Source organism: Balaenoptera borealis (genome assembly GCF_965194805.1).
Source record: "Balaenoptera borealis genome assembly, chromosome: 8".
NCBI lineage: Eukaryota > Metazoa > Chordata > Mammalia > Artiodactyla > Balaenopteridae > Balaenoptera > Balaenoptera borealis.
This window is the reverse complement of record NC_138865.1, coordinates 80565821-80591124: the sequence shown is the minus strand read 5'-3', so window position 1 is coordinate 80591124 and position 25304 is coordinate 80565821. Positions and strand designations below refer to the sequence as shown.

At 39.5% G+C, this 25304-nt stretch overlaps 1 protein-coding gene across 1 annotated transcript in view; it reads left to right on the top strand.

The window, feature by feature from the left end:
• GNAQ (G protein subunit alpha q) overlaps nucleotides 1–25304 on the top strand; it is a 288439-nt gene that overhangs the window by 80117 nt on the left and 183018 nt on the right. Inside the window, exon 2 of the mRNA XM_082401495.1 lies at nucleotides 20675–20859. Within this exon, the coding sequence (XP_082257621.1) occupies nucleotides 20675–20859 (185 nt within the window). The remainder of the gene's footprint in view (nucleotides 1–20674; nucleotides 20860–25304) is intronic.

Below are 25304 nucleotides of genomic sequence, written 5' to 3'. Positions count from 1 at the left end.
ACATTAGTCACTCATGACAAAGATACTTGAGTAAAAAACCCAATTTGCATTGTAGGGAAAACCAAGCTTAAATTAAGGGTAGCCTTGTATGAATGTGGGTCCTAGGGATTTATATCATGATAGAAATAGAAGGCGCTTTTGAATTTATTTAGTCTGACTCTCTTATTGTATGTGTGTGTGTGTGTGTGTGTGTGTATGTATATATATATATATATATATATATATATATATGGGAATTATGGCCCATATCATTTATGTGACTGCTCCAAGTCAACTATTTTAATGGCAGAAAAGGGACTAGCATTCCTGGTATTCGTTGTCCACTATATCATATCATATGTCATATACATATCATATCATACATCATACATATATGATGTATCATACTTCCCTTTTCTCAAGACACAGTTGAACGTGTGACAGCATATACTGCAGTTAATATCTCTGGGTTTCTTTTGTGGCATGTAGGTTGGCTTTAAAATGATCTTGAGGCTTAAATTTGGCCTATGAACCAAAACCTCCAAGGGCACCCCTTTCTTTGGCTCTACAGGTTAGAATAATCTTCAGATCTGTGTTGGCTTGAGAGCTTTAGAGGCCAGAAATGGATTCTACACTGCCATTTGAGGTTATTAGCCTTATGTGCTAACTTGGAATTAGTGGAACTACAGTAAATAATAACAAATAATGTTTTATTCATAGATACTGTTCTTATCCATTAAAAAGGCATCACTTTTAAAGCAATGTGTCCATTGTACTAGACATTTTAAATGTCTTCAGTCAGCAATCACATGTGTCCCAACTCTTTCCTAGATAAACTTGAAGAACATGAAACCTGGGTAGGTAAATTGACTTGTTCATGGTCATATAACTGCTGGTCAGTGATTGGGTCCGAGTGCAGAAGATTCCTGGGATTTGCAGCCTTAAAATTTAATTTAATAAATAATCATTTGAAATTTATAAAATAGAAAGAAATAGCATCACCTGTATTCTCACAGCACAGACACAGCTATTGGTAACATTTTGGTTAATTTCAGTATTTGTGTACTTTTGGAAATGTTGTATGCTTGAATTTTTTGTGTGTGACGTAATTATTGATCAACCTTTCTTCTTTGAACCCCTACTATGTTGAAGGTCCTGAGAGCAAGAACTGCTAATAATATATTTAGTGGGAATTGATTCATTTCCTGTATTTGAATGAGTTTCTCAGGAAACCTGTTGGGACTGTCCTATTATTATTATTTTTTTTTTTCTCCCTTTGATTAGAATAGGGGCTAATGAAGTGAAGCTTATGGTTTTAGCCCAGCATGCCAGTTCACTTTATACTCTCATAAACCATGTGCAAATGCATCATGATACTCATAAGCTAGAGTGATAGATCACTGCACAATTAATAAGAAAACGGCTCTACCCAAAGTACATGTTCTGCCAATGGCAGGCCATCTAGTAAAATCATTTCTTTATATAATACTTGACCTCATGTTAAGATTTTCTTGTGTGTTTTTATCTCATTTTTATCCTCACAAGACTGGGTCTTGAGGAAGTCCAAATAGGGCTCTAAACCACCTTTTTTTTTTTTTTTTTTTACTTCTGACCAAAAGACCAGTGCTCTTTCAGCTCTTTTACCAATTCTGTTCCATCTGTGATGTAAAGTCCTCTGTAAAGGGGTAAGATATATTTTTTTCAGTTTCTTTTTAACAATTTTTTTTCTTTTTACAAAATGATACTTGTTCAGTGCATTAAATTGAGAAAATATGTTAGTAAAAAGAAAAAAAGAAAAGTTGCTCATCCCGCCACATGGCTAACCACTTTTAACACTTTATTATAAATCTTTCAACCCTACCTTTTTCTATGTATAGATATTGTGAGTGTGTGTGTATGTGTGTGTGTGTGTGTTTCTGGTTGTGTGTAATTAAGTTTTCAAGAACTGGTATGATGTTTCCATATGGATTTGTAACCCACGTTTTCCATTTCCATGTTCATTTATCATAACATTTTCGTACTTAGTTAATGTAATAAAATACCATTTTTCATGGCTGCATGATCTCACATAATTTATTTTACCCATTCCCTATTGTTGAATTGTTTAGATTTTAATTTTTTGTTGTTTTAACCAATTATGGGATTCGTATGCTGTATAGCTAATATATGCAAAATTCATAATTATTTCCTTTGGAAAAGTCCCTAAGAATGGAGTCACTGGGACAGGATATGTGCAACATTATAAGACATGATAGCTATTACTGAATTTCCCTGAAAAGCTGTAGCGATTTTTATTTCCTCTAGAAGTGTGCAATGCCAGTTTTCCCCTAGATTTCTGAGTCCTGAATATGATCGTTTAAAAAAATCTCTGCCAATTTAATAAGTGAAAATTAATTACACCATTGTCATTTGAATTTGTAATTCTTTTAACATTAGATGAGGCTAAATTACTTTTTAATTGATTAAAGTTTTTTTCCCGAATTTCCCTTTATTGGGAGATTTTTCTCACTTTTAAGTATGATTTGAAAGTGTGTTTTATGCAATTTACTATAAACTCTTCGCAGTTTTGCAGATATTTTGTCCCAGTGTATTAGATCCTACTTTCAATGCTTTGTGTGTTATGGGAGTTCAAACCCTTTGTAGAATTGCTTTCACGGCATGAGCTGACACAAAGGTAAGTTAATGAGGTCTCCTATTTCTGTGGGACGATTTTATTATTAATATTTTTATAATGTATTATAAATTTATAAAATGACCTGATCAGTCATCCAACCTGGAGTTAGTCCTCTCATTTTCTCTTGTAGTCATATAACAGGCATTACCTATAAAACGGCACAGGCTGTCTGATGCGAGCCGCTGTCCTGACTTCCTCTCTAGCGTAAGGCAGTGAAGGTCCCAGTCCAGAGTCTGTGAGATAAATGTCACTTCCAGGAGGTAACACCTCTAGCTCTCGACTCTGTAGTGTGCACCCTAAGGGATATTAGGACTGTGCGCCAGCCCTGATACTCATTTTTATTCCATGTCCTGTATTCTTCGCCTTTACAGCATCTCTTCAGCTCTTTTAATGCTGTGTTACAACCCTCTTCCATTCCTGGATACCTTTAATGGGACACCCATGTGTCTCAGGGTGCCTAGCACTGTTGTGGTTGACACAAATTGTCCTAGCATAATTGTTAACAGTACCCCCTTCACTCTCAAAAGGTGACCCGTTTGGTCACCCTGATCTTTAAGTATTAGGACATCAGTGAGTACATAAAATTGGAGTAATTCAGTCAGAGTCATTTTATTGACTTGGTAAAAAAAATGTAATTATGTAAAAAATGTAATGTAATCTTGCCACATGGTCTTTGTCTTCTTAATATGCGAAAGAATTCAATGGCCATGTCTCAAAATACCTAGCATATTATGAAATATCTTCTTTATGGCGTTATATATTTGATTCTTAAGACTTACTAATTCAAGTTGGAAGGAATAATTGTTCACTTTAAAATTAGGTTGAAATCAAAGTTCCACAATCACTACCTCCCCCCGCCAGCCCCCAGGGCTGATTATAATGGCTAATGAACTGTGGTTTGGATTTAAATATTTTTCCTTTTCCTCAGCGGTTTAGATTATTGGTTTCTGGGGGTGACTTGAGAGAGAAAAGGGAGCTCTGATGTTCTGGAATTGCTTATGCTTTATACAGTCCCAAAGTGGTAGAATTGATAAGACCTTAGACAATGAACAGTAGTTTGGCACATCAATTGTACTCTTTCAGTTTTTAGTTAACTTTAGTCAAAATAAGTGAACTTTCAATAAGGTGACTGAAATATTCCTGGAGAGGTTTGAAGAACACAGTTCTTTGTGATGCGGATCACAATTTTCTGATCAAACTGAAGGCATATGGCTGAAGCCCAGCCGTCGCATACGTTAATAGGATTTGGAAATTTGCTTCTGGCCCAGTGGAGCTTCTGAGGTGGTGTACAATGGCCATTGCCAGAAGAAGCCCTACATGTATGTATTTCTTCAGCATTTCTAGAACCTTCCTCACTCTTCATTCCTTATGTCAGATTAGGAAGGTGGGGGGGGGTGGGGACGTAGCTGATACTGGAGCAGCGGTGAGAAAGAGGTGACACTGCAGGCATGAGAGGTTCCATTTCTCCTCGTCTTCCACAGTAGTCTAGGCAGGATCGCACACCCAGCCCTTCTCTGCACTCCCCTTTCTTCTTCAGGTAGCCGTGTGCACGTAGAGAGACAGTGGGCCATCTCAGTCCCATCTTCCTGGTTCCCACTGCTCTTTCCACCCCATCAGAAGCTTTCTTCAGTCAACCAGTGCAGGACATGCCTTTGTCCGCTGTCTTGAAGATTCAGCTGTGCACACTTAGCACCATTTCCCTTCCATAGGCCCAACCAGATGATTTCTGGAACTACACTTCTAGTCTCTACCATGCCCTGGAACTGCATTTGCCAACACAACACATCTAAAAGTGGCCCATCAGCTTCACCCTGAAATGAGTGTTTCCTTCTGGATCCCCCATTCGCGGTAAAGGTGCCCCAGTTTCCCCAGTCTCCCTACATGAGCCACGGTGTCCTCTGTGACTCCTTTTTTCTCCCCCTCCGCCACAGACCAGAGCCACACCTGTCTGTTCTGCCTTTTCAGTATTGCTCAAGTCCTTCCTTCTTGCCCATTTTCACTGTACAAGTTCCGCCTCAGACCTCTCCTGTCTGGACCTTTGCAATAGCTTTCTTTGGTCTCATTTCATTGTCTTGTTTCTCCCCTGCAAAACCTGAACTATCCATCATGCCTTGCCCCTGTCTTCTTAGTGGATTCCTAGGACAGAGTTCACACCTCCTCAAATATTTTCACTGATTCCTCATAGGCTGTTGAATCAAATCCAGACTCTTCAGCATGTGTTAGTGGAAAAAGAACAAAGCAACTACAGCAAAGCCCGAATATGACTATATACTTTTTTTTTTTTTTTAAGTTTTTTGGAGTCTTCAGTAATTTTTTTTTTTAATTTACTTATTTTTATTATATATTTATTTATTTATTTTTGGCTGTGTTGGGTCTTCGTTTCTCTACGAGGGCTTTCTCTAGTTGTGGCAAGCGGGGACCACTCTTCATTGCGGTGCGCGGGCCTCTCACTATCGTGGCCTCTCTTGTTGCGGAGCACAGGCTCCAGACGCGCAGGCTCAGTAGCTGTGGCTCACGGGCCTAGCTGCTCCGCGGCATGTGGGATCTTCCCAGACCAGGGCTCGAACCCGTGTCCCCTGCATTGGCAGGCAGATTCTCAACCACTGCACCACCAGGGAAGCCCTGACTATATACTTTAAAAGGAGAGGGAATGCATTTAGCAGCAAGCTCTTCTAATAAGTAGTCTGATATTTTGGTGAGTTAGGTGTTTGGCAGCTCATTGAAGTTTCCTTACCCAAGATGAAAATGTTCTAGAGTTGATTGTGCTGATGGTGAATCTACTATAGACCATTGAATTCTACACTTTAACCAGATGAGTGGTAGGTTATATGAATTATGTCTCAATGAAATTGTTATTAAAAAATTTGTTACCCATACTTTATAAAATTCCAGTGGCATCTGTTATAGTACAATACAAACAACAAGCAATGACTTAATCACCTTCATAATATTTATTAAGAAGAATGCATGATAAGGGGATGTTTCCTCACCTATATTCTTAACTTTTGTGTGAGGAATATCTAGAATATTGCAATAGTCATTTCAGTTAATATGTAGTGTGTTAACAGGCTTTTAACTAATCAGTGGTGAGTATACTTGGAAAAGCTGTAGGTAGATCACAGGGTAAGCAAGTGATTATAGTGTCAGCATTAGGCTAAAGCATTTGGATTTTGAAGCCCTGCCCCAACTCTGTGTGTGTGTGTGTGTGTATACACACACGCACACAAGTGCACGTTTTTATGTGTGTGGTTTTACAGATGCCTGGAAGTAATCACTCTACTTAGCAAGGCCTAGTGATTCAATATTTCCTTTTTAAAAATTTTATTTTAATATTTTGCATTCAGTTGATTGAATTTCTGCCAACTTCTTTACTGGTTCAAGTAAGCAAGCCCTGTCTAGGTAATGCAGTCCTTCATTAGATGCCGTAAGAACTTTTCTATTTTTTCTGTGATTAAAGAGAAAAGGCTGCACATAAAACGGTTGGTTTCTGATTGTTTCGTTTTTACTCAGACTATTGTTACACAACCTCAAATGTTATATTAATGGATTACTAGGTCAGTTTATAAGAAATCACATATGAGTATATACTAATAATAATTTGGACAACATTTGTTGGGTCATGGGGCCTTAAACCAAGAGCTATTCGTTATCTTGGATTATGAGTCTCTTTCCCTTTAACTCTAATTTTTGTTTCTTGGAACAATCCCATGGATTGTGTAGCAAGAGGAGAGACTCAATTTAAATTAAGAGGGTAATTAGTTTCACTTCCTCTTTTATCAGTCAAATGGTAGGAAGCCATCATATGTGCAAACCTTACTAAACATTACTAAATTGCACAAATGTGCTTTTCTCTTTTACTTCCTCAAGGAGCAAATCTGGTTTTAAGTCTGCCCTTTCCTTTTTCCTGCCCACTGGTTTATACGTTTCTAGGTGTGATCCTTCTGAGCAAAGAGTGTGTCATATTCTTCTTTCAGTAAAAAGGCATATTTTCACACGTAACTTTCTAAAGAGTAAGGAAAAAGGCCTTTCTTGTTTGAGACTCAGGTTGACCATTGCTATTTTTGAAAAAACCGGAGGGGTAAAAAGCAAAAGGCAGACCTGCTCCATTACCATTCTGCTGCATGTCTGTTATTGTCATTGGCTTGAACAGTGGAGAAACATATGGCCATCAGGCAAAATAAATTAGAGGACAAAATTTAAATTAATAAAACAAATCATAGGGCAACTCTTTAATGGGCTGGGGAAATTGTCTTGACATCAATTGGTGGTACCAGATGTTGTCCCTCTCTCTTTGGGCAGCACATGTCAATGTCCAAGATGCATCATTGGAGATCGCTTTGGAGTATTCATATCTAATACAGAGGGCATCTCATGTCCCTGTCTTCAGAGCTTCCTGAGCATTAACTACAAAGGGACCGCTTCCTCCTGCATTGCTAAATGTGCCAGCTTTTTAAAAAAGCTGAATCATAAAAATTATTTTTATTTTATGCTTCTCGGGGAACGGAGAACCCTAATGATTACCTAACGCATCTCTCCATGGTGTGTTTTTTGAGTCCTCCCAAATGAGCCATTTGGAAGTGATTAGTTTTACGAGTCTTTGGCTGGGTGGTATTCATGCTAATAATGACACCCACAGCAGGTACTATGGTTTTTGATCAACATTTCTCCCCAAGAGACAACTTTAAAAATGTGAACAATGCATAGGTTTGGCTCGCTTATGTGTGTGTTTTAAAATCCTGTTCTTTCTCTTCCTTTAAGAGAAGGGAAACATTTCTGTAAGTTTAGTTTAGCATATCTCAGATGCCACATGAACTTTTAAAAGTCTCTGCTAGCTTGATAACTGCTCTCTACATGAGTGAGCAGATTCACTAACTCTTGTTTTCCATGGTGCAGTCTCTTCAGGATCCTTTCCTAGTTTTTTGCTTACTAGGCTGACTTGGAACATATAGAAGCCCTTCTTAGTATTCCTAGTGTCGTTAATTGAAATACTAGAGTGATATTAACTCAAAAAGCATACAATCTGAATACGCATGTATCTTGTGAGACAGCCCAGATCATTGCTTCTCTTAATTGGAGCAGTGCTTGCTCGCTCCCTCCAGCACCTTAATTCTCCTACCTCAAAAGATAATTATTTTTAGAGGCTCAAAGTGAAGAACAATATGAGTAAAAGAAAAAAAAAAATCTTGACATATTAACCTTGAAAGAAGGCCACTACAGTTTTAAGTCAAGTCATTGGAATTAATATTTGAATACATAGTAAAAATAATAGGTCAGGTTTTTCCCCTGCTTCATGAGAAATATAATGAACGATTTTTAATGCTCTCTACTACATACAGAGAAGGAAAATAAACATAAAATCCAAAAGCTGGAGGTAGCCCTTGAGGTCTTCCAGGCCAGTTCCCCTCATCTTCAGCGTTTGGAGGCCAGAGGACCACGTGAGGATCGCTCTTGCTGGTGTGGCCAGCCTCGGCAGGTGCTCTTCCCACACGCCTGCGTGTGTATCATCTTCTGTGGAATATGAAATGAAGTGGAAAATGGCATTTCAGATCTGTCCTGGGCCTGTTCCTCCACTACAGATTTAATGTGTTGCTTTCCTTGAGGGAGGGCCACACGAGCCATTCTATTCTGAGCAAGTATTTACTGGTCTGATGAGGCCTTCAGAGTGCTTTCCAGAGTGTGATGTCTGGTCATTTTCCAACCAGTGCATTTTTAAAGTATGCAGTTTATGATTATGTATAACCTAAAAATCTGGACCACTTAACTATTCACGTTTTTTATTTTCTGAAAAAATCAATGTTAAAAGTCTGTGGGTGGATATTTATTCTGAAGGGTTCCTACTTCTTAAAATGTTATGATGATGATTTGGTATTTTTATGGTATCTTCATGCATCCCAAATAATACTCCTTGAAGTCCCAGTTTTCTCTAAAGAGGTGTACATGTAGCAATATCAGCACCTTGTAAATATAAAGAAACAGATAAGTGTGTGTAACTTAGACCTTAAAAAGTTTCATATATTTTTACATGAGGAACTTTATCTTATAGGAAGTGAAATTATAGCCCCAGTGTTGCAGTCTGCTCTGACTCATCCATTAGCATAAAGACCTCAGTCATGGCTTTTGTTGCTTTTGTTGAAGGCCCAGAGAATATAGGACACAAGCTGAATCTTGTATTTCATGTATGTCCTCCACGTAAGTGCAGCAGACGTTGTAAGTGTACAAAAGTGGTTCTCTTTGGAGTGAATAAGCATTTCAAACTGAACATGCTTCTCTCTGCCCAAATCTTTTCCTTTTCAGGCTTCTCTAAGAAACTAGGGCGTCCATCCATCTAGTTACTCAGGCCAAAAATCTAGGAGTTATCTCTGTTTTATCTCTTCCCCTCACCACCCATTTTTCATCCAACTCCAGACTGGATCCTGAATTGTTGCACTTTTCTCCATCATGTCTGCTGCCATCCTGGTCCAAACTACCATTACCTTTTGCTTGGATTACTGAAATACCCTACTTGCTTGTTCTTACAATCAATTCTTTTCTTAGCTTAAATCAAACCATATCACTTCCCTGGTTAAAATTCTCCAAAGCTGTCTAGTGCACTTAGAATAAAATCCAAGCTTGTTTCCTAAAATACAGCACCCTGTGTGACTTAGCCTCTGCCTAGCCTCTGCCTTTGTAGCTGACGCTCCCATGTTCTCTCCTCCCTCTTTCCCAGTAACTGCTACACCTCGGCCACATTGCCCTCTTGTACCTGCAACGTACCAGCCAAGTTTGTTCCCACTTTGATCTCTGAGTCAGCTGATTTACTGCCTGGAATGGTGTTTCCATTTTTTTGCTGTTCAAATCCGTGTGTGTGTGTGTGTGTGTGTGTGTGTGTGTATGTGTGTGTGTGTGTGTGTGTGTGTGTCTGTGTGTGTGGCTAGATCTTGAATATTCAGATATCAGCATTAAAGGCACCTTCTTAGAAAGGCTGTCTCTGGCCTCCCAAATTAAAGTCACTCCTAAGTCGTTCTGTATTTCATTTTTCTTTAATTCTTCAATGCATAGCACCTATCTCCATCGGATTTTTGTTTTATTCATCTATCTTCTATGTGTCATCTGCCACTCACACTATGTGTTCCCCTTGTGAAAACAAGGACGGTGTGTCTTATGTTCTGATACCTACAAGAACGTATGCATTCGCCCAACAAAATGCAGCATGTACCCAATAAAATGGTGAATAAAGAATTCAAGCTAAAAATATCCAAACACTATAGCTTGAAATATTGAGATACTGGAGATGATTATATCAGTTAATTTAGGGAGTGGAGAATTAAAATCAGGGCCTAGACTAGAATAAGGTGAGTAAGGTACTTGCCTTGGATACAGAATTTAAAGCAGCTTCTCAGATGCCAATGTGGCACAGTGCAGCTCTGTGCTTTATTATAAATAAAGTAGCCTTATTTAAAATTGTGGTATTTTGTTCATCATGGATTTGGGAAGCATTAATTTTCACTTTGAAAAATACTGAATTAAACTATTCTCTTGATTACTTAGTTTTTGCCTTTCCCCCAGCCCTGTATCAGACTATTCTCTCATTTTTCTGCTTGATTTTACACTGAAAATTATAGGCAGTGTTTATTGAGTACTTACTATGTATCAGACACTGTGCTTTACTTGGATTAACCCACTGAAAACTTGGAGCAGAGCAGTAGGTAGTGGTATTTACAGATGAGGAAACAGGCTTTGGGAGGCCAGGTACCGTCCCCAAGGTCACAGAGCTGTAAAGAGGAACCAGGATAGGCAGCATATGCAGAATATTTCATAAGGGTAGAAACAGATTTCTGAAGTGGGAGAGATTAGGATCTAGCTACGTGGAGATAGGGTCAGATCCCACAGGTTAAGGGTTCAATCCTACAAAACTGTTCTTCACTTCAGATGCCAATCTCAAGTCCAGGTTGTTACCTGTGCTTCTGACCAAAGGGTCGTAAATCAGATGTTTCCATGACCCCCTTCTTGGGTTGGATTAATTTGCTTGAGCAGCTCACAGAACTCAGGAAAACATTTTACTTACTAGAGACCGTGGGTTCATTATAAAAGGATGTAACTCAGGAACAGCCAGATGGAAGAAATGCATAGGGCAAGGTAAGTGGGAAGGGGCACAGAGCTTCCATGTCCTCTCCAGAGTGTGTCACTCTCCCCAAATCTCCACGTGTTCACCAACCCGGAAGCTGTCCGAACACTGTCCTTTTGGGTTTTTATGGAGGCTTCATCATATGGATATGAGCCATTAAACCACTGGCCATTGGTGATTGAACTCAATCTCCAATTCCTCCTCCCTTCCCCAGAGGTCAGGGGTGAGACTGAAAGTTCCACTTCTCTATTCCTGGTTGGTTCCCCTGGTAACCAGTCCCCATCCTTAGGCACTTTCCAAAAGTCACCTCATTAACATAACAAAAACACCTCTGATGCTCCCTTTGCTTTTGAAATTCCAAGGGTTTTAGGAGCTCTGTGCCAAAAACTGGGATGAAGACCAAAATAATATTATTTCTTTTTTTTAAATATCTTTATTGGAGTATAATTGCTTTACAATATTGTGTTAGTTTCTGCTGTGCAACAGAGTGAATCAGCTATATGCATACATATATCCCCATATCCCCTCCCTCTTGCGTCTCCCTCCCAGCCTCCCTATCCCACCCCTCTAGGTGGTCACAAAGCCCTGAGCTGATCTCCCTGTGCTATGCAGAAGCTTCCCACCAGCCATCCATTTTACATTTGGTAGTGTATATATGTCCATGCCACTCTCTCACTTCGTCCCAGCTTCCCCTTCCCACACCATGTCCTCAAGTCCGTTCTCTATGTCTGTGTCTTTATTCCCGCCCTGCCACTAGGCTCATCAGTACCGTTTTTTTAGATTCCATATATGTGCATTAGCATACGGTATTTATTTTTCTCTTTCTGACTTACTTTACTCTGTATGACAGACTCTAGGTCCGTCCACCTCTTTACAAATAACTCAGTTTTGTTCCTTTCTATGGCTGAGTAATATTCCATTGTATATATGTGCCACATCTTTATCCATTCATCTGTCGATGGACAATTTAGGTTGCTTCCATGTCTTGGTTATTGTAAATAGTGCTGCAGTGAACATTGCGGTACATGTGTCTTTCTGAATTATGGTTTTCTCAGGGTATATGCCCAGTAGTGGGATTGCTGGGTTGTATGGTAATTCTATTTTTAGTTTTTTAAGGAACCTCCATACTGTTCTCCATAGTGGCTGTATCAGTTTACATTCCCACCAACAGTGCGAGAGGGTTCCCGTTTCTCCACACCCTCTCCAGCATTTGTTGTTTGTAGATTTTTTGATGATGGCCATTCTGACCGGTGTGAGATGATACCTCATTGTAGTTTTGATTTACATTTCTCTAATGATCAGTGATGTTGAGCATCTTTTCATGTGTTTGTTGGCAATCTGTGTATGTCTTCTTTGGAGAAATGTCTATTTGGGTCTTCCGCCCATTTTTGGATTGGGTTTGTTTTTTTGATATTGAGCTGCATGAGCTGCTTGTATATTTTGGAGATTAATCCTTTGTCAGTTGCTTCATTTGCAAATATTTTCTTCTATTCTGAGGATTGTCTTTTCGTCTTGTTTATGGTTTCCTTTGCTGTGCAAAAGCTTTTAAGAATATTATTTCTTATTACAAAACACTATGTCACAGTAACGTTGCTTTAAAAAAAAAGTGGGGAAAGAAGTATCTGATGGATGTGTCAACTGGTACTACTATAGGATGGCCAGAGCCTTTACAACTCTTTCACCTAATTGCATTTCTATGATGTTTTCCTTATCACAACATTATTTATAAAAGTGAAAAATCAGAAGTACTCAAAATGTGTTGTGACAGGAATTGTTAAATTATCAGACACTCTTAGGATAACATTTGCTTAGAAAAGGAATCTGGAAAGCAATATATCAAAATGTTCAGATTTTAGCAATTTTGAAAACTCCTCTTCTGTTTTTCTGAATTTTCCATAATCAATATTTATAACTTTTTAAGTTGGAAAAATGTTTTATAAAAAGAGAGTTTACAAGGACATACGATCAAGAGCCCTGGACAGACAGGAGGCCTTGGTAGATTACAGTCCATCTTCCTCCTAATAAGTTTTCAACCAGCACAAGCCTTGAACAGGTCACTTTCCTTCCCTCCTTTGTAAAATAAGTGAGTTCAGGGTTTCTTAAACTTTTTCTCCGAAACACATCCCGAGGCAGAAGAGAGCGAACAGGCGCTCCTGGAGGAGGAGGGGTCTGGGGGTGCAGGGGAGGTTGGGCAGGTTGGCTCAGAGTAACCTTTTTGAAGAAGTTTGGCCTGAAAATTCATGGAAACTTCCTGTTCTTCTCCAAACTATACTGATGTCAGTTTGAAATGTTTTAAATTGAGATAAAATTCACAGACCGTAAAATCCATCATTTTAAAGTGTACATTTTAATGGCTTTTGGTATATTCAGAAGGTGGTGCAGTCAACTGATGCTAGTTTTTCATACATGGATGTTTACAATGAACACATGATGGTAGAATGGAGATTCTAAGAAAACGCTCTTGTGTGTTTGAGTAACCTTGGAAGCACCTTACCCAGGAGGGTTTTACTACTTCGAGAAGCCCAGGACTAGATAATCTCCCTCTCCCAAAACATTTTCAATAGATTGCATTTTGAATGCATTTTGCCTGTCATTCCTTTTAAAAACAACCGGATGAGAGTTATTATTAATAGTCCTAGTTACTACTAACCTACTCATCTATTCAGTTTCCACTCACAGTTGGTGATATTAAATTCAGTTAATTACCATGCTACATTTTAAAAACTGTCTAGAACCTTCTTCAGCCTTGCTGGGGGTAAAGAGTCAAGTATTCCCAACCCTTGCCCTTAAAGCACAGTCTTTAAAGGAGTGGAGGGACTTCCCTGGTGGTGCAGTGGTTAAGAATCCACCTGCCAATGCAGGGGACACGGGTTTGAGCCCTGGTCCCGGAAGATCCCACATGCCGTGGAGCAACTAAGCTTGTGAACCACAACTACTGAGTCTGTGCTCTAGAGCCTGCGAGCCACAGCTACTGAGCCCATGTGCCACAACTACTGAAGCCCGCACGCCTAGAACCTGTTTTCCGCATCAAGAGACGCCACCGCAATGAGAAGCCCGCGCACCGCAAGGAAGAGTAGCCCCCCGCTCACCGCAACTAGAGAAAGCCAGCGTGCAGCAGCAAAGACCCAACGCAGCCCAAAATAAATTTAAAAAAAAAAGAAAATTTAAAGGAGAGGAAGTAATGGTGACTTTGGTATTAGAGCTGTTCAATTTCACAAGCAGGCTTCCAATTTAAGTGGAGGAAAATGGGCGGGAGGCAGAATACGTGTGTTTTTAAGTATATAACCCAGAATGTGGACAACACATGGATTGCATTTTGACTCAATGTTATTAAATCACTTTTATCTCAGTGCTATTAAGTCTTTGCAGGTGTGGGTTGGTTGATGATGTGCTTGTGGGTAGAAAATTCCTCCTTGAAATTTCTGGTTCTGGTTTATCAAAGTTTATGTGGAAATAGCCCAGGTTCAGCTTTGGTGGTGCTGAGATTCTGTATTTTAGACTCTTGGCCTAAACCAATGGACCTTAAGTACAGATACTTGGATTACAATTGAGCTCCATGAGACTTGGGTTTGTTCTTTAGCTGCTCTTTATCTGGGTGCTGGCCAATCAAGAGGGCAGGGGCATTTCGCCTGAGCTTTCACATTAATTAAAGGCTTCAGATGTAGACTTCTGATGGTTTGACAATATCTCCAAATACAGTCATGAAAGGCACTAGAAGGAGAAAACGAATATATTCATTGTACAGCTTTTAAATACCACAGTTTTTAGGACTCTATTTTGGCATTTCTTCTTTTTCCTGGGTGGGAGCCTAAAAAAAGTGGCAGTGGTGTGGGTCTCCCTGAGCCTGTAAGAGGCCCTGAGAAGGTCTATTTTCTGACTTTCTTTCAGGATAAAAGGAATGAACCCTCGAAGTTCCTGATAGCGAAGTGTTCAGTGATTGTTTTCCAGGGGCCGTGTGTGGAAACGGGTCCCACCACGTTCTTCAGACAGTGATAGTCGTAACTGACATTTTTAGGGCACTGAGCAATTCTTGTGTATACGTGGATTGTGCTTCACAGCCCTTTAGATAAAAGTGTAGCCCAGGAATCCAACTTCAGTGGGAAAGAAGGAACCATTGAGTCCATGATTGCTTTCAACAATAAATGACAATTCATTACCATTAAGAAGGTAATGTATTATTAGATTTAAAACTGTCAGGTAGGGTGTGGGATAAGAAAGACTGTCCTATGAACAATAAGGTCCTACTGTATAGCACAGGGAACTATAGTCAGTGTCCGGTGATAAGCCATAATGGAAAAGAATGTGTGTGTGTGTATATATATATATATATATACATGTATACATATATATATGTATGTACAGCTGAATCACTTTGCTGTACAGTAGAAATTAACACATTGTAAATCAACTAAACTTCAGTAAAATAAATTTTAAAAAAACAACATGCTGAGCAAGAAGCCAAAAAAAAGAAAAAATTGTCCTGCTTTTAGAGATTAATTGGAGGGAGCTAATTACAGACTGCATCTTGAGAATGGGCCGAGTAATCAGTGTAAAGGTATAGATGGTTAGTATGAGTAGGATACGTAGAATAAGCACGGATCTGTGGTAGAAGCTGTACGTGGAAATCCTCGTGTGTTGAAAAGATCTTGGCAAAGCCTAAAGCATCAGATTGTACGTGTGTGAGAGAGAGCGTGTATGTTGAATGTGCCATATTCTAACAGCTTACAAAGTGATGCACTCCCCAGTAGGATATTATATAAATTCGTATTTGATGTTTGGCCTGCTGGAAGGACATGTGAAGTGAACCGGGATTGCTCTCTGTGGCTTATCCTGATCCAGTGCGTAGGGAAGAAAAAAGTATCCCTCAAAATCAATTATGCATGCTGGATGAAGTGGCCTTTTTAAGTAGCATGATTTTTTAAAAAAAATAAATTTATTTATTTAGTTTTGGCTGCATTGGGTCTTCGTTGCTGCACGCAGGCTTTCTCTAGTTGTGGCGAGCGGGGGCTACTCTTCGTTGCAGTGCGCGGGCTTCTTATTGTGGGGGCTTCTCTTGTTGCGGAGCATGGGTTCTAGGCGCGCGGACTTCAGTAGTTGTGGCACACAGGCTCAGTAGTTGTGGCTTGTGGGCTCTAGAGTGCAGGCTCAGTAGTTGTGGCGCATGGGATTAGTTGCTCTGCGGCATGTGGGATCTTCTCGGACCAGGGATCGAACCTATGTCCCCTGCATTGGCAGGCAGATTCTCAACCACTGCGCCACCAGGGAAGTCCCAAGTAGCATGATTCTTAAATAGTCTCATTTCTGCGTGTTTTGATGGGCTGGGCTGAGAAAAGGCGTAGTACTTAACCAAAGGTACAAATAACTTTTCTAGAGAAAATTTTCAGCACATTTATAGAGACTAATGAAGGAGAAAAGCAGGACTTTTCTGGACTCACATCCTTGTGTGTGTTGATATGCTTATTATTAAATAATATGATTGGAGATATATTCAAATTAGCAAAGATGGAGCCTCCCACCCCCTAGATTTAATGTAAGGGCTCCGTCCTAGATTTTATTTTATCAATGGCTTTGATAAAATAGGAGATTTGTATTTCTTTAGGTAAGTCAAGAGTTACTTATGCTCTGTGCTGTGAAAAGAGATTAGCCAGCACTGGATTCACAAAGCAACCTACTAGCAGAAGTCTGCTTTCTTTCATTCAGAGATAAAGAATTGTGAAGTCTCTCATTATGCTTTCCATGTGGCCTTAGGAAACATCATTTTTATAATTTGGAACAGCTGAGGGTTTGTTTTATTGTAACAGATTTTTTTTTTTTTAAATTCTAATCCTGAGTAGATTTTTTAAATGTCCATTTCTGGGACTTCCCTGGTGGCTCAGTGGTTAAGAATCCGCCTGCCCACACAGGGTACATGGGTTTGAGCCCTGGTCCAGGAAGATCCCACGTGCTGCAGAGCAGCTAAGCCCATGCGCCACAACTACTGAGCCTGCGCTCTAGAGTCCGCAAACCACAACTACTGAGCCGGCGTGTCACAACTACTGAAGCCCGCGCACCTAAAGCCCATGCTCCACAACAAGAGAAGCCACTGCAATGAGAAGCCCATGCACCGCAACGAAGACCCAGCACAGCCAAAATATAGGGGGGAGGGAACCATTAACATGCATAAATTAAATAAAATAAAATGTCCATTTCAAACCCTGAGAATATTGTATAAGTTTATGAAAATAGGAGAAGAACATGAAATTTGGCTTACACATTAGTGAAGAATTGTTAATTTGTCTCCATGATAGAACTCTTCACGGAACAAGGAAGCTGAGTTCTTTGCTTGGTTGATGTTTTAGTCCATAGTACAGAATAATACTTTGACTACTTTTATCATTGTACCTATAGCATTGGCGTTACACAGATTTTCTCTTAAGTGAAGCTTGCCTTCACTTTGAATTTGCTGCATTTATACAATAGAATCAAAGTGTGAGTATTAAATTTGTGAGTGAAATTTACCTGGGAGGGATGGCCAGTCTTGGAAGATGGTACCAAGATTCAAAATGACTCCCTATTAATTGAAGTAGTATTCAGAAATTCAGAATTAGGTTTAGATGGATGAAAGTTGAATGTGGTCAAAGCCAGGTGGAGACATTTTTAGACTGCGGGCAGTAGAAGTTAATTATCCTGGATTTGGGCAGCCATGACTGTGGAAGTATTGCCAAACCCAAATTGGGCAGCTGAAGGCTGGGCTCGAGCTCTCGTGTTGCCGGTTACCAGCCGTGTCATCTTAGCTCAGATGCCTCACCTTTCCAAGGCCTTTTCTTTTCCATGAAATGAGGAAAAAGACATCTGTCTCATAGAGTTTTGAAAGGATAGAATGACAGTGTATTTCAAAGTGGCAAAGTATAAAGGGTTGAACACAAATTTCTTTTGGTTCCTTTATAAGAGAGAGGATATTCAGGTGGTGGAGACGACTGACTGTTTCCCCTGTCAGGATTGGAGATTAGTCTTAAAGTGTGTGTTGCTGGGAGACAGTAGGCGCACGTGTACATGCTATGGGGGACAAGTATTAGATATATTAGTACTTTTGGGGGAGGGTCAGGAGCGAGCCCTGGATTCTGGTTTTGGGCTCTGTCATCATGATTGGCTTCCAGAAGAGTGTTATAAGAGTGAATTAGTGACTAGAAAAAAAAGCAGCAAGATTTATAGAGAAAGGGCAGAAGAAGAAGAGAGGGTACTTCCATTCCCTTGCCTTCCTGTTCCTTCATTTATTAAGCTGCCCATGCTTTCCTTTGGCTATTTGTACCTGTCAGGGTCTCAGCAGGAAACAAATGGCCTACTCCAGCTAGGTGACTGAGAAGAGTCTTGTTCAGGGACTGTTTACAAAGGTATTGACCAGGTGTAGGTAACCAGTGAGGGCTAATGAGTGCAGTAACCAGGGGCCAGCGAGGTGACGGAGCAGGTACAGGCACCCAGAGGGGGCCACCCAGCAGGAGCTGTGGCCTTTTGAAGGGGACACAGCATATCTGTGGTTCCCTTGCAGGGAGCAAACTGGGGAAATAGATACCCCTTCCTCATTCTCTTGCTCTCTGGTCTCCTCCTGGTGTCTCCTATGGACTAAACCCAGGAAGACCAAGGACAAGAGAGCTGTTGATGTGAAATCCTTCCCAGTCAGCCTCCTGGGGCACCAAGCAAGACGGTAAAATGGAGAGAGGGGATCCCTGGGTGTATCTGAGGCAACAGGAGCATATCTTACTTTGGAGTTGATTTTTGGATTCTTTTTTGTTTCCTCTTAATCTCTCCCCATTTCATTCATTCTTGGGTCCCGTATTCCACCTATAATTGGAGTCTTCATTAGGGTGATGTCTAGGGGCCTAGTGTAGATCCCAAGAGGGGCTAAACGTTGACTGCTCTTGCCCAACACAACTGAAGTGACACACAAGCCAGTGTAGTTTAGATTTCTTCTCTTACTTTCTTGATTTTATTTTGAGGGGGTAAGTCTATAAAAGCCTCTCAGCTAGGAGGAGGCCTCTTGCTCGATTCTCTTTCCTTTTCTTTTCATACCATTAACTTCACATATTAAGATTTCTTCTTGTTTTTGGTGTGGAAAAGACTGGCAGAGATTCTGATTTGATGATTATGTCTCTCGTTGGGCCCTCAGAGCAAGCTGTTGGTTCTGGGATAAGGATAATACACAGAGAAGCGATTTGGGTCTTTTTCTTCCATACTCTGAATTGCTCAGAAAGTAAATATACTGGTTTCTTTCTATAAATTGTTGATTGGTAATGAGAAACAATTTTGTAGCTTTTTAGATACTTTCTGGGTTTTTTTTTCCCCAGTATTCATGGATGGGATTATAAGAAGTTCATTTTTAACTCCTTGGAATTAATCTTGTTAAAATGGGTTGATAGCATTCACATTGCAGTGTTAACTTCATACTTCAGGGAATTCCGGATCACTTTATTAAAAGTCATGTGAAAATGATAAAGGAAGTGTTCATTTTGTATTTCAAGAAATTGCAGATCACTTTATTAAAAGTCATATGAAAAGGATAAAGGAATTGGTGACCACAGGACTGTGGGGCTAGAAATCATCTTTCACTGTAACTATGTGAGGCTTCTGTGTTTACCAAGACATCTGTAGTCATTTAAGAGTGCTTCTATGAAAACTGTAATACTTATTTGAATTTTTCATGATTGTTTATAAAGATAGTAATGAAATCCAACCACCAGAAAAACCAAACAAAATTAGGACAGATGTTGTATTCCTAGTTTTTAGTTCTTCTTTTCCGCCTTTGTTTGTTGTTGTTGTTTTTTTAATGCCTTGTTGATAGGAGATGGCAACGAGGATGCTGTAGTCATCCTGTGTATTATTATTATATTCTTCCATGTTTAATATCCAAAAAACTTTTTTTTTTTCTCCCCCACATTGTTAGGAGAAGACAAAGACATTTATTGTTTTGGAAATTTCAAGGAAATTTGAAAGTGAGTGGGAGATATTCCAAAATGAAGTTACATACTCCCAAAACCACTTATATTTTAAAAAATGAAGTTTTTAGATTCATAGTTTCAGATTCACTGTAGAAGAAATACGTTGTTGTCATTCAGTGAAATGATCTCATGTTTCCATTTTTCTTCCTCCCCACAGGCATTTGTAGCTTTGTTATGAATTATCTTCAGGCTTATGGTAACTGAAAAGGAATATTGAAGAAGGGAAAAATGAGAACACAAAAGAAAAAAATCCAGTAACAGTAAATTTCTGTGTCACAGTTAAGAGTAGGCAGAAGGAAGGAGAGTCACTGTGTCTTCTCTGGATTCAGTGGTTACTCGGCATAACTCAGCTGACCAAAGCCCCTGGAAATAAATACAGTTGATACTTGCTGTCCTGAAAAATGCTGATTCTTATCTTATCTGGGTACTGTGTTCTCCACATACCCCATTTTAAAATAAGAGAAAATGTCTAGAAATTTTCAGGCATTTTTGTCTTACCACTCTCTGACCAGCATTTGTGTGAGTGCATTGTCATTTTCAGATCCAAATCCTGGCTAAACACCCCAGCCTCCTGGAATCATTTCAGACATTCTCCAGGGAAGAGGCTTTATCAAGTGTTTATTCTGTTCAAACGATGCTATTTTTATTGTGTTTCATATAAGATACGTGGTTACAAATCACTATCAAAATTCCATGCTGAGCGGCTTCCAAAGAGGTGACAGTTTTTTGTTTTTGTTTTTTTTTAAAGCTCATCTGCCTCTGAAATGGACTGTCACTCCTCTAATTCTGCTGAGTGCTCACCATAGGTGGCCTTTCCCCCTCTCTTGATGCCCCTCTCGGCAGGCCCTTGGAGATGTCACATCCAAGGCCTGTTCCCAGTTGAGTTGTCTGGGAGACTGTGAGAAGGTCTCATGGTCTGATGCGCTGCCGTCATTTCTCTTTCAGGGACAGGAGAGAGTGGCAAGAGTACGTTTATCAAGCAGATGAGAATCATCCACGGGTCGGGCTACTCTGATGAAGACAAAAGGGGCTTCACCAAGCTGGTGTATCAGAACATCTTCACGGCCATGCAGGCTATGATCAGAGCCATGGACACGCTCAAGATCCCCTACAAGTACGAGCACAATAAGGTAGGCCTAGCTCCTCCTGGGAAGAGCTGGGATGTGGTGACTTTTTTAATGGACGTTTTCCATCTCATCCTAAACGGGGCTTTCAATGGCTCAACAAGTTGTTTATAACTGTTTTTTTTTTTTTTCTTAAGTCTTTAAAGTTACAGCTATAAAAAATTGGAGTTGTATTCTTAGTGATATCAGTGAAGGACGTTTGGATATTCGACAATAGATACATGGATGTTTAAAAGGTAGGGGCACACATTACCTTAAGAAGACAGTTTGTCAGTTCAAGACAAATTGACCCAAGTGAGGGGATTCAGATGAGAAGCAGTGGCCTTGCTTCAACCTCCCACTCTTTGTACTCCCTTGAAAAAAGAACAAAAACAGCTTAAGACCATTCTGTCCAGTTTAATTTTGGATTTCGTGACTTCCTTTCAGTAGTACCACAGGCTTAATTTTCTTTCAAAATAGGCCCATCTGTCACTTCCAGTAACCTTTCAAACACGTTTCCCTGGAGTTGTATTAAAGTAATGGAAACTTCTAAAATCACTTGAGAAAGGGTTAGGGGAAAAAAATTTTTTTAATTTTTAGCTTTTTAGAAAACAAGCAAACTTTCCCAATATCCAGCATTTTTTCTTACTTGAAATAGAAAATCAGATTTTTTTATTCAGGTGAAAACAGTTGCTGTAATTGCTCACCCTCCAAATATTATAGCTACATGATGCCCAACAAGGTTGGTGCATCTGAGGGTGTCTCCAGGTTTGAGTTTATGCTGGGAATTTATAAGGGAAGCGGAATCTATTTGGAATTTGTAGAAATGTCTTCCTGTTAATCAATCAGTATGTCTACTGATGGATGTAGTCTTTGTTCCTTTCAACTTGTAGATGCTGATCTTATACGTTGGTAGTTTTTGTTTACAAAACGCTACCTTTGCACCTACATTTATTTTAGGACCTTCAGTCAGAACTTCCATTCTCTCAGTACTCTTGATAATCTACTCTTGAGGACATTTCCATATACCAGTATCAATGAGTACTAAGAAGAAGTTGACATGCCCAGTGTGACTCATTAACTGAGATGTAACTCACAAACATGAATCATAGGTAAAATAAAGCAGTTCTCTGTACCTCCACTTCTGTTACCATTTAGAAGCTTCTAAATATTCAGATCATTTTCAAATCGGGCATTTCTTTTTGGGGGGGTGGTTCTTTGAAATCAACTGGCTGCTTCTTATCTAGTTGATACCTTCACAGTTAGTTTTCCGATGGCAACAAGAGTCTCTCCACAAATAACCCTCCCTGCTTTTACTCTCAAGAGTGAAAAGATCTGGGTAGGTTCATGGGAGTATGGTACCTGAATCAGGTGAGGCTGCCTGGATATGGAAGCAGTCTGAATTTAAAAGGATCAGGGTCCCCCCCTCCCCCAGCCCACCCCCCAAGAAATCTCAGTGTAATGAGTTTCTGAAATAGGTGGCATGCTTGTTTTGTTGCAATTGTAAGACTATTCTGTAGAAGGAATTTTTTTTAAATGCCAGTGACTTTTCCAATCTACAGTTGGTTGATAACATGATGATCTGATGAATTCTGCCTGAGTTACCACATGTGTGGTGTAATTGATGTTTGTTTGTGTATTTTACATATATACATACATATTGCCAGTTTACACATTAAAATATAATACTGTCTTCTTAATTATACCAAAAAATCATCTTTCTTGGTGCTTCAGAAGAATCCTTCAGGGTCTCGCCTTGATGTTAAATTTTCATATGAAGATCATTCATTGTACAGACACACAGATGTAGAAGATGATGTGGAATTTATCCCCTATTCATAGAACATATTGAAGAATGCTTAATGTGTGTTATTTGAGCTCTTTGTATCAATTCTAGTTAAGTAGACTTTACCGTGTTGGGTACCATTCAGTTAAAAGTCAACATCATAAAACGTTATAATAATACAGATTTTTCTCAGAGATCATAATTATCCTGTGAAATCTCCCCACATCTCTTGGTTACTTAACATACTGCCTAATATAGTGACTGACATCTGAATTCCTCAATATGTTTAATTCCCTTTAGTTCATGATATAAATTACGTTCACATTTGCTCCATTTTCTCTACAACGTGTATGAATTTTAAAGCATCACCCCTTGCTTCCTCCATTAACTTCCTGAGCTCTGCTCCCTCCTTGCCTTTGTTAAAGCTTATTAAGGAAATAATGTCGTCTGTCTCCTTCCTGTTCCACCCAACTGCCGATTCCTCCTCATTCTTCTCTGCTCCCCCTGTGGTACTAAGTGATCCCACCCTCTTGCAGAACCCATACTGGAGTATTGATAGTTGCCTAGCTTGTATTAGTTATGATGATTTGGGTATTGATCTTATTTTCCTGACTAGCTTCTAGGCTCTTTGAAAGTAAATCTTGTGTCAGTTCCATCTTGGCATTATTCATTGTCCCTGGCATTGTATCTTGTACACAGTAGGTGTTCAAAAGATACTTGCTTTATGAATAGGTGAATAATTTGTAAGCTTAAACAGCTGAAAGCCTCCCCTCCTGCCCCTCACCATTGTTGAAGTGATTATTCAAATCAATAGATAGCTGTTGATACAGAAGGGAATAAATGCAATGGGCTGTCAGGGAGGCAGAGAAGGTTAACCAGGGCTAGGCAGAAATTTGCAGTCCAGAAAGAGGCAAGGGCAGAGCTGAGGGAGGGGCACTTTGGGGAGGAGGAAAGGCTAGAGTAGATGTTCAGAAGAAGGTATGTGCATGCAGTGTATAAATTGGCCAGTTTTACTAGAACAGGATTCCTATAGAGGAGAACTGAAGAAATAAGAACCAAAAAAAAAAAAAAAAAAAGGCTTAGAATGTGCTTCTGAAAGCTTTTGAATCCAGGCTAAGAAGTTTGAATTTTTTGTTTTCTTATATTTATGATACCTACTTAATAATAATAATATTTTATGTCTTGGTTAGAATTTTCTACAGAAGTTTCTGGTTACAGTATGCTCTAATATTTTATAAATAGTTTAAAGGACTTGGTGTGCATTTTATTAGCAATTACTTGGAGGCAGTGTGTTGTGATTTGTATTATTTTGTGACCCTAAAGATATAACATAAATAACCGTTTGGTTTATTAAAAAGCTTCTTTGCACCTACTGCCACATTGGCCATAATCTGTGGTAGTAGCATTAATAAAAACAAACATTTTCCAGTATTGTCCAGCCTAACTTTGTTCTTGCTTCTAAGTTCATATATTTTGTAAAGCAGAACGTAGCTTACAGACGATATGGCCCGTTCTTAACTGAGGAATTGTTCACGGTTTTGTTTGCTGTGAAGTTGGTCTAGCTAGGGGACTGCCATGCTGAAATGTGGGAATTTCTTTTGCTCTTGTGTAAGTGTTACTACATTGAATTGAGAGTCTCACTGGTTAGCTGGGGGCTGGCACAGTGGTCAAGGGGAGTCCAGGCCACAACCTCTGCCCCAGGTAGTGGCATTGCATTGCATGTCTCTTCAGGGCCCTTACACAGTGTTCCCAGGATCTTCATTTCCAGGGGAGCTTGTAATAAATTGCAAACTTTTACCAAAGAAACAGATTAATTCCTCCCTGGGCGTGTATCCACTATCCTGTTCTTGGACTTTCTTTCCCAAACAAGTAATATTTATAGGTGAGCTGCTTGGACTCAGCCCAAGTAAGAGAATGTGTTTGAGGACTTCTGAATACTGTGAGCTCGGGTTTATTTATTTCTAAATATTACTTTGCCTTTTTCCTAAACACAAGTGTTGATAGCTGATGTTGAAAGGGATTGAATATTTGTTGCTTAGTCAAATCAAAAGATCCATTTAAGGCTCCACTAGGTACAAGGCACTCAATGATGAGATAGATTACTCTGTCATTTCTTACTTTCCAAAAGGTACAGTTTTCATCACTATTATTTTATGCTTTCCTGTCTTATACAGGCGTACTCTTCTGATTATTCTTTGGGCCTTGAAATCAGCTCAATAAAATTTCTATGTTAACATGCTAAGAACTGTCTTGAGTTACAGCTTGGGGAAATAGATCACAAGGTTTTGAACTCCTGATTTTTATGTACTTACTACCTGTATCTGGTAGTTGGCATTCTTCCTGCTTTGCTTGTTGTTGTTGTTTCATATACACATGCCTTACTTTTTTATTCGATTGCAGGTTACCTTACAGTGAGCAAGCTTCTTGTTTTATAATTTGTTATCTCCCCCACAAGAAGCCAGGAATGTTGTAGGAGCTTTTGTTCACTGAGTGAATCACTCCAGTTAGCGGGTCCTGGTGTCCCTTTACTGTTGGCTTATCATTTCTGTGAACTGTGAAATCCAGGTATTACAGCAGTTTCAAAGTATTGAAAGGCCTTTGCTCCCTTTGCCAACCCCAGGAAGAGAAAAGAATCTGATGAATCTTCAAGACAGTTATTGAGTAGAACTCAGCCACATGCTAATGT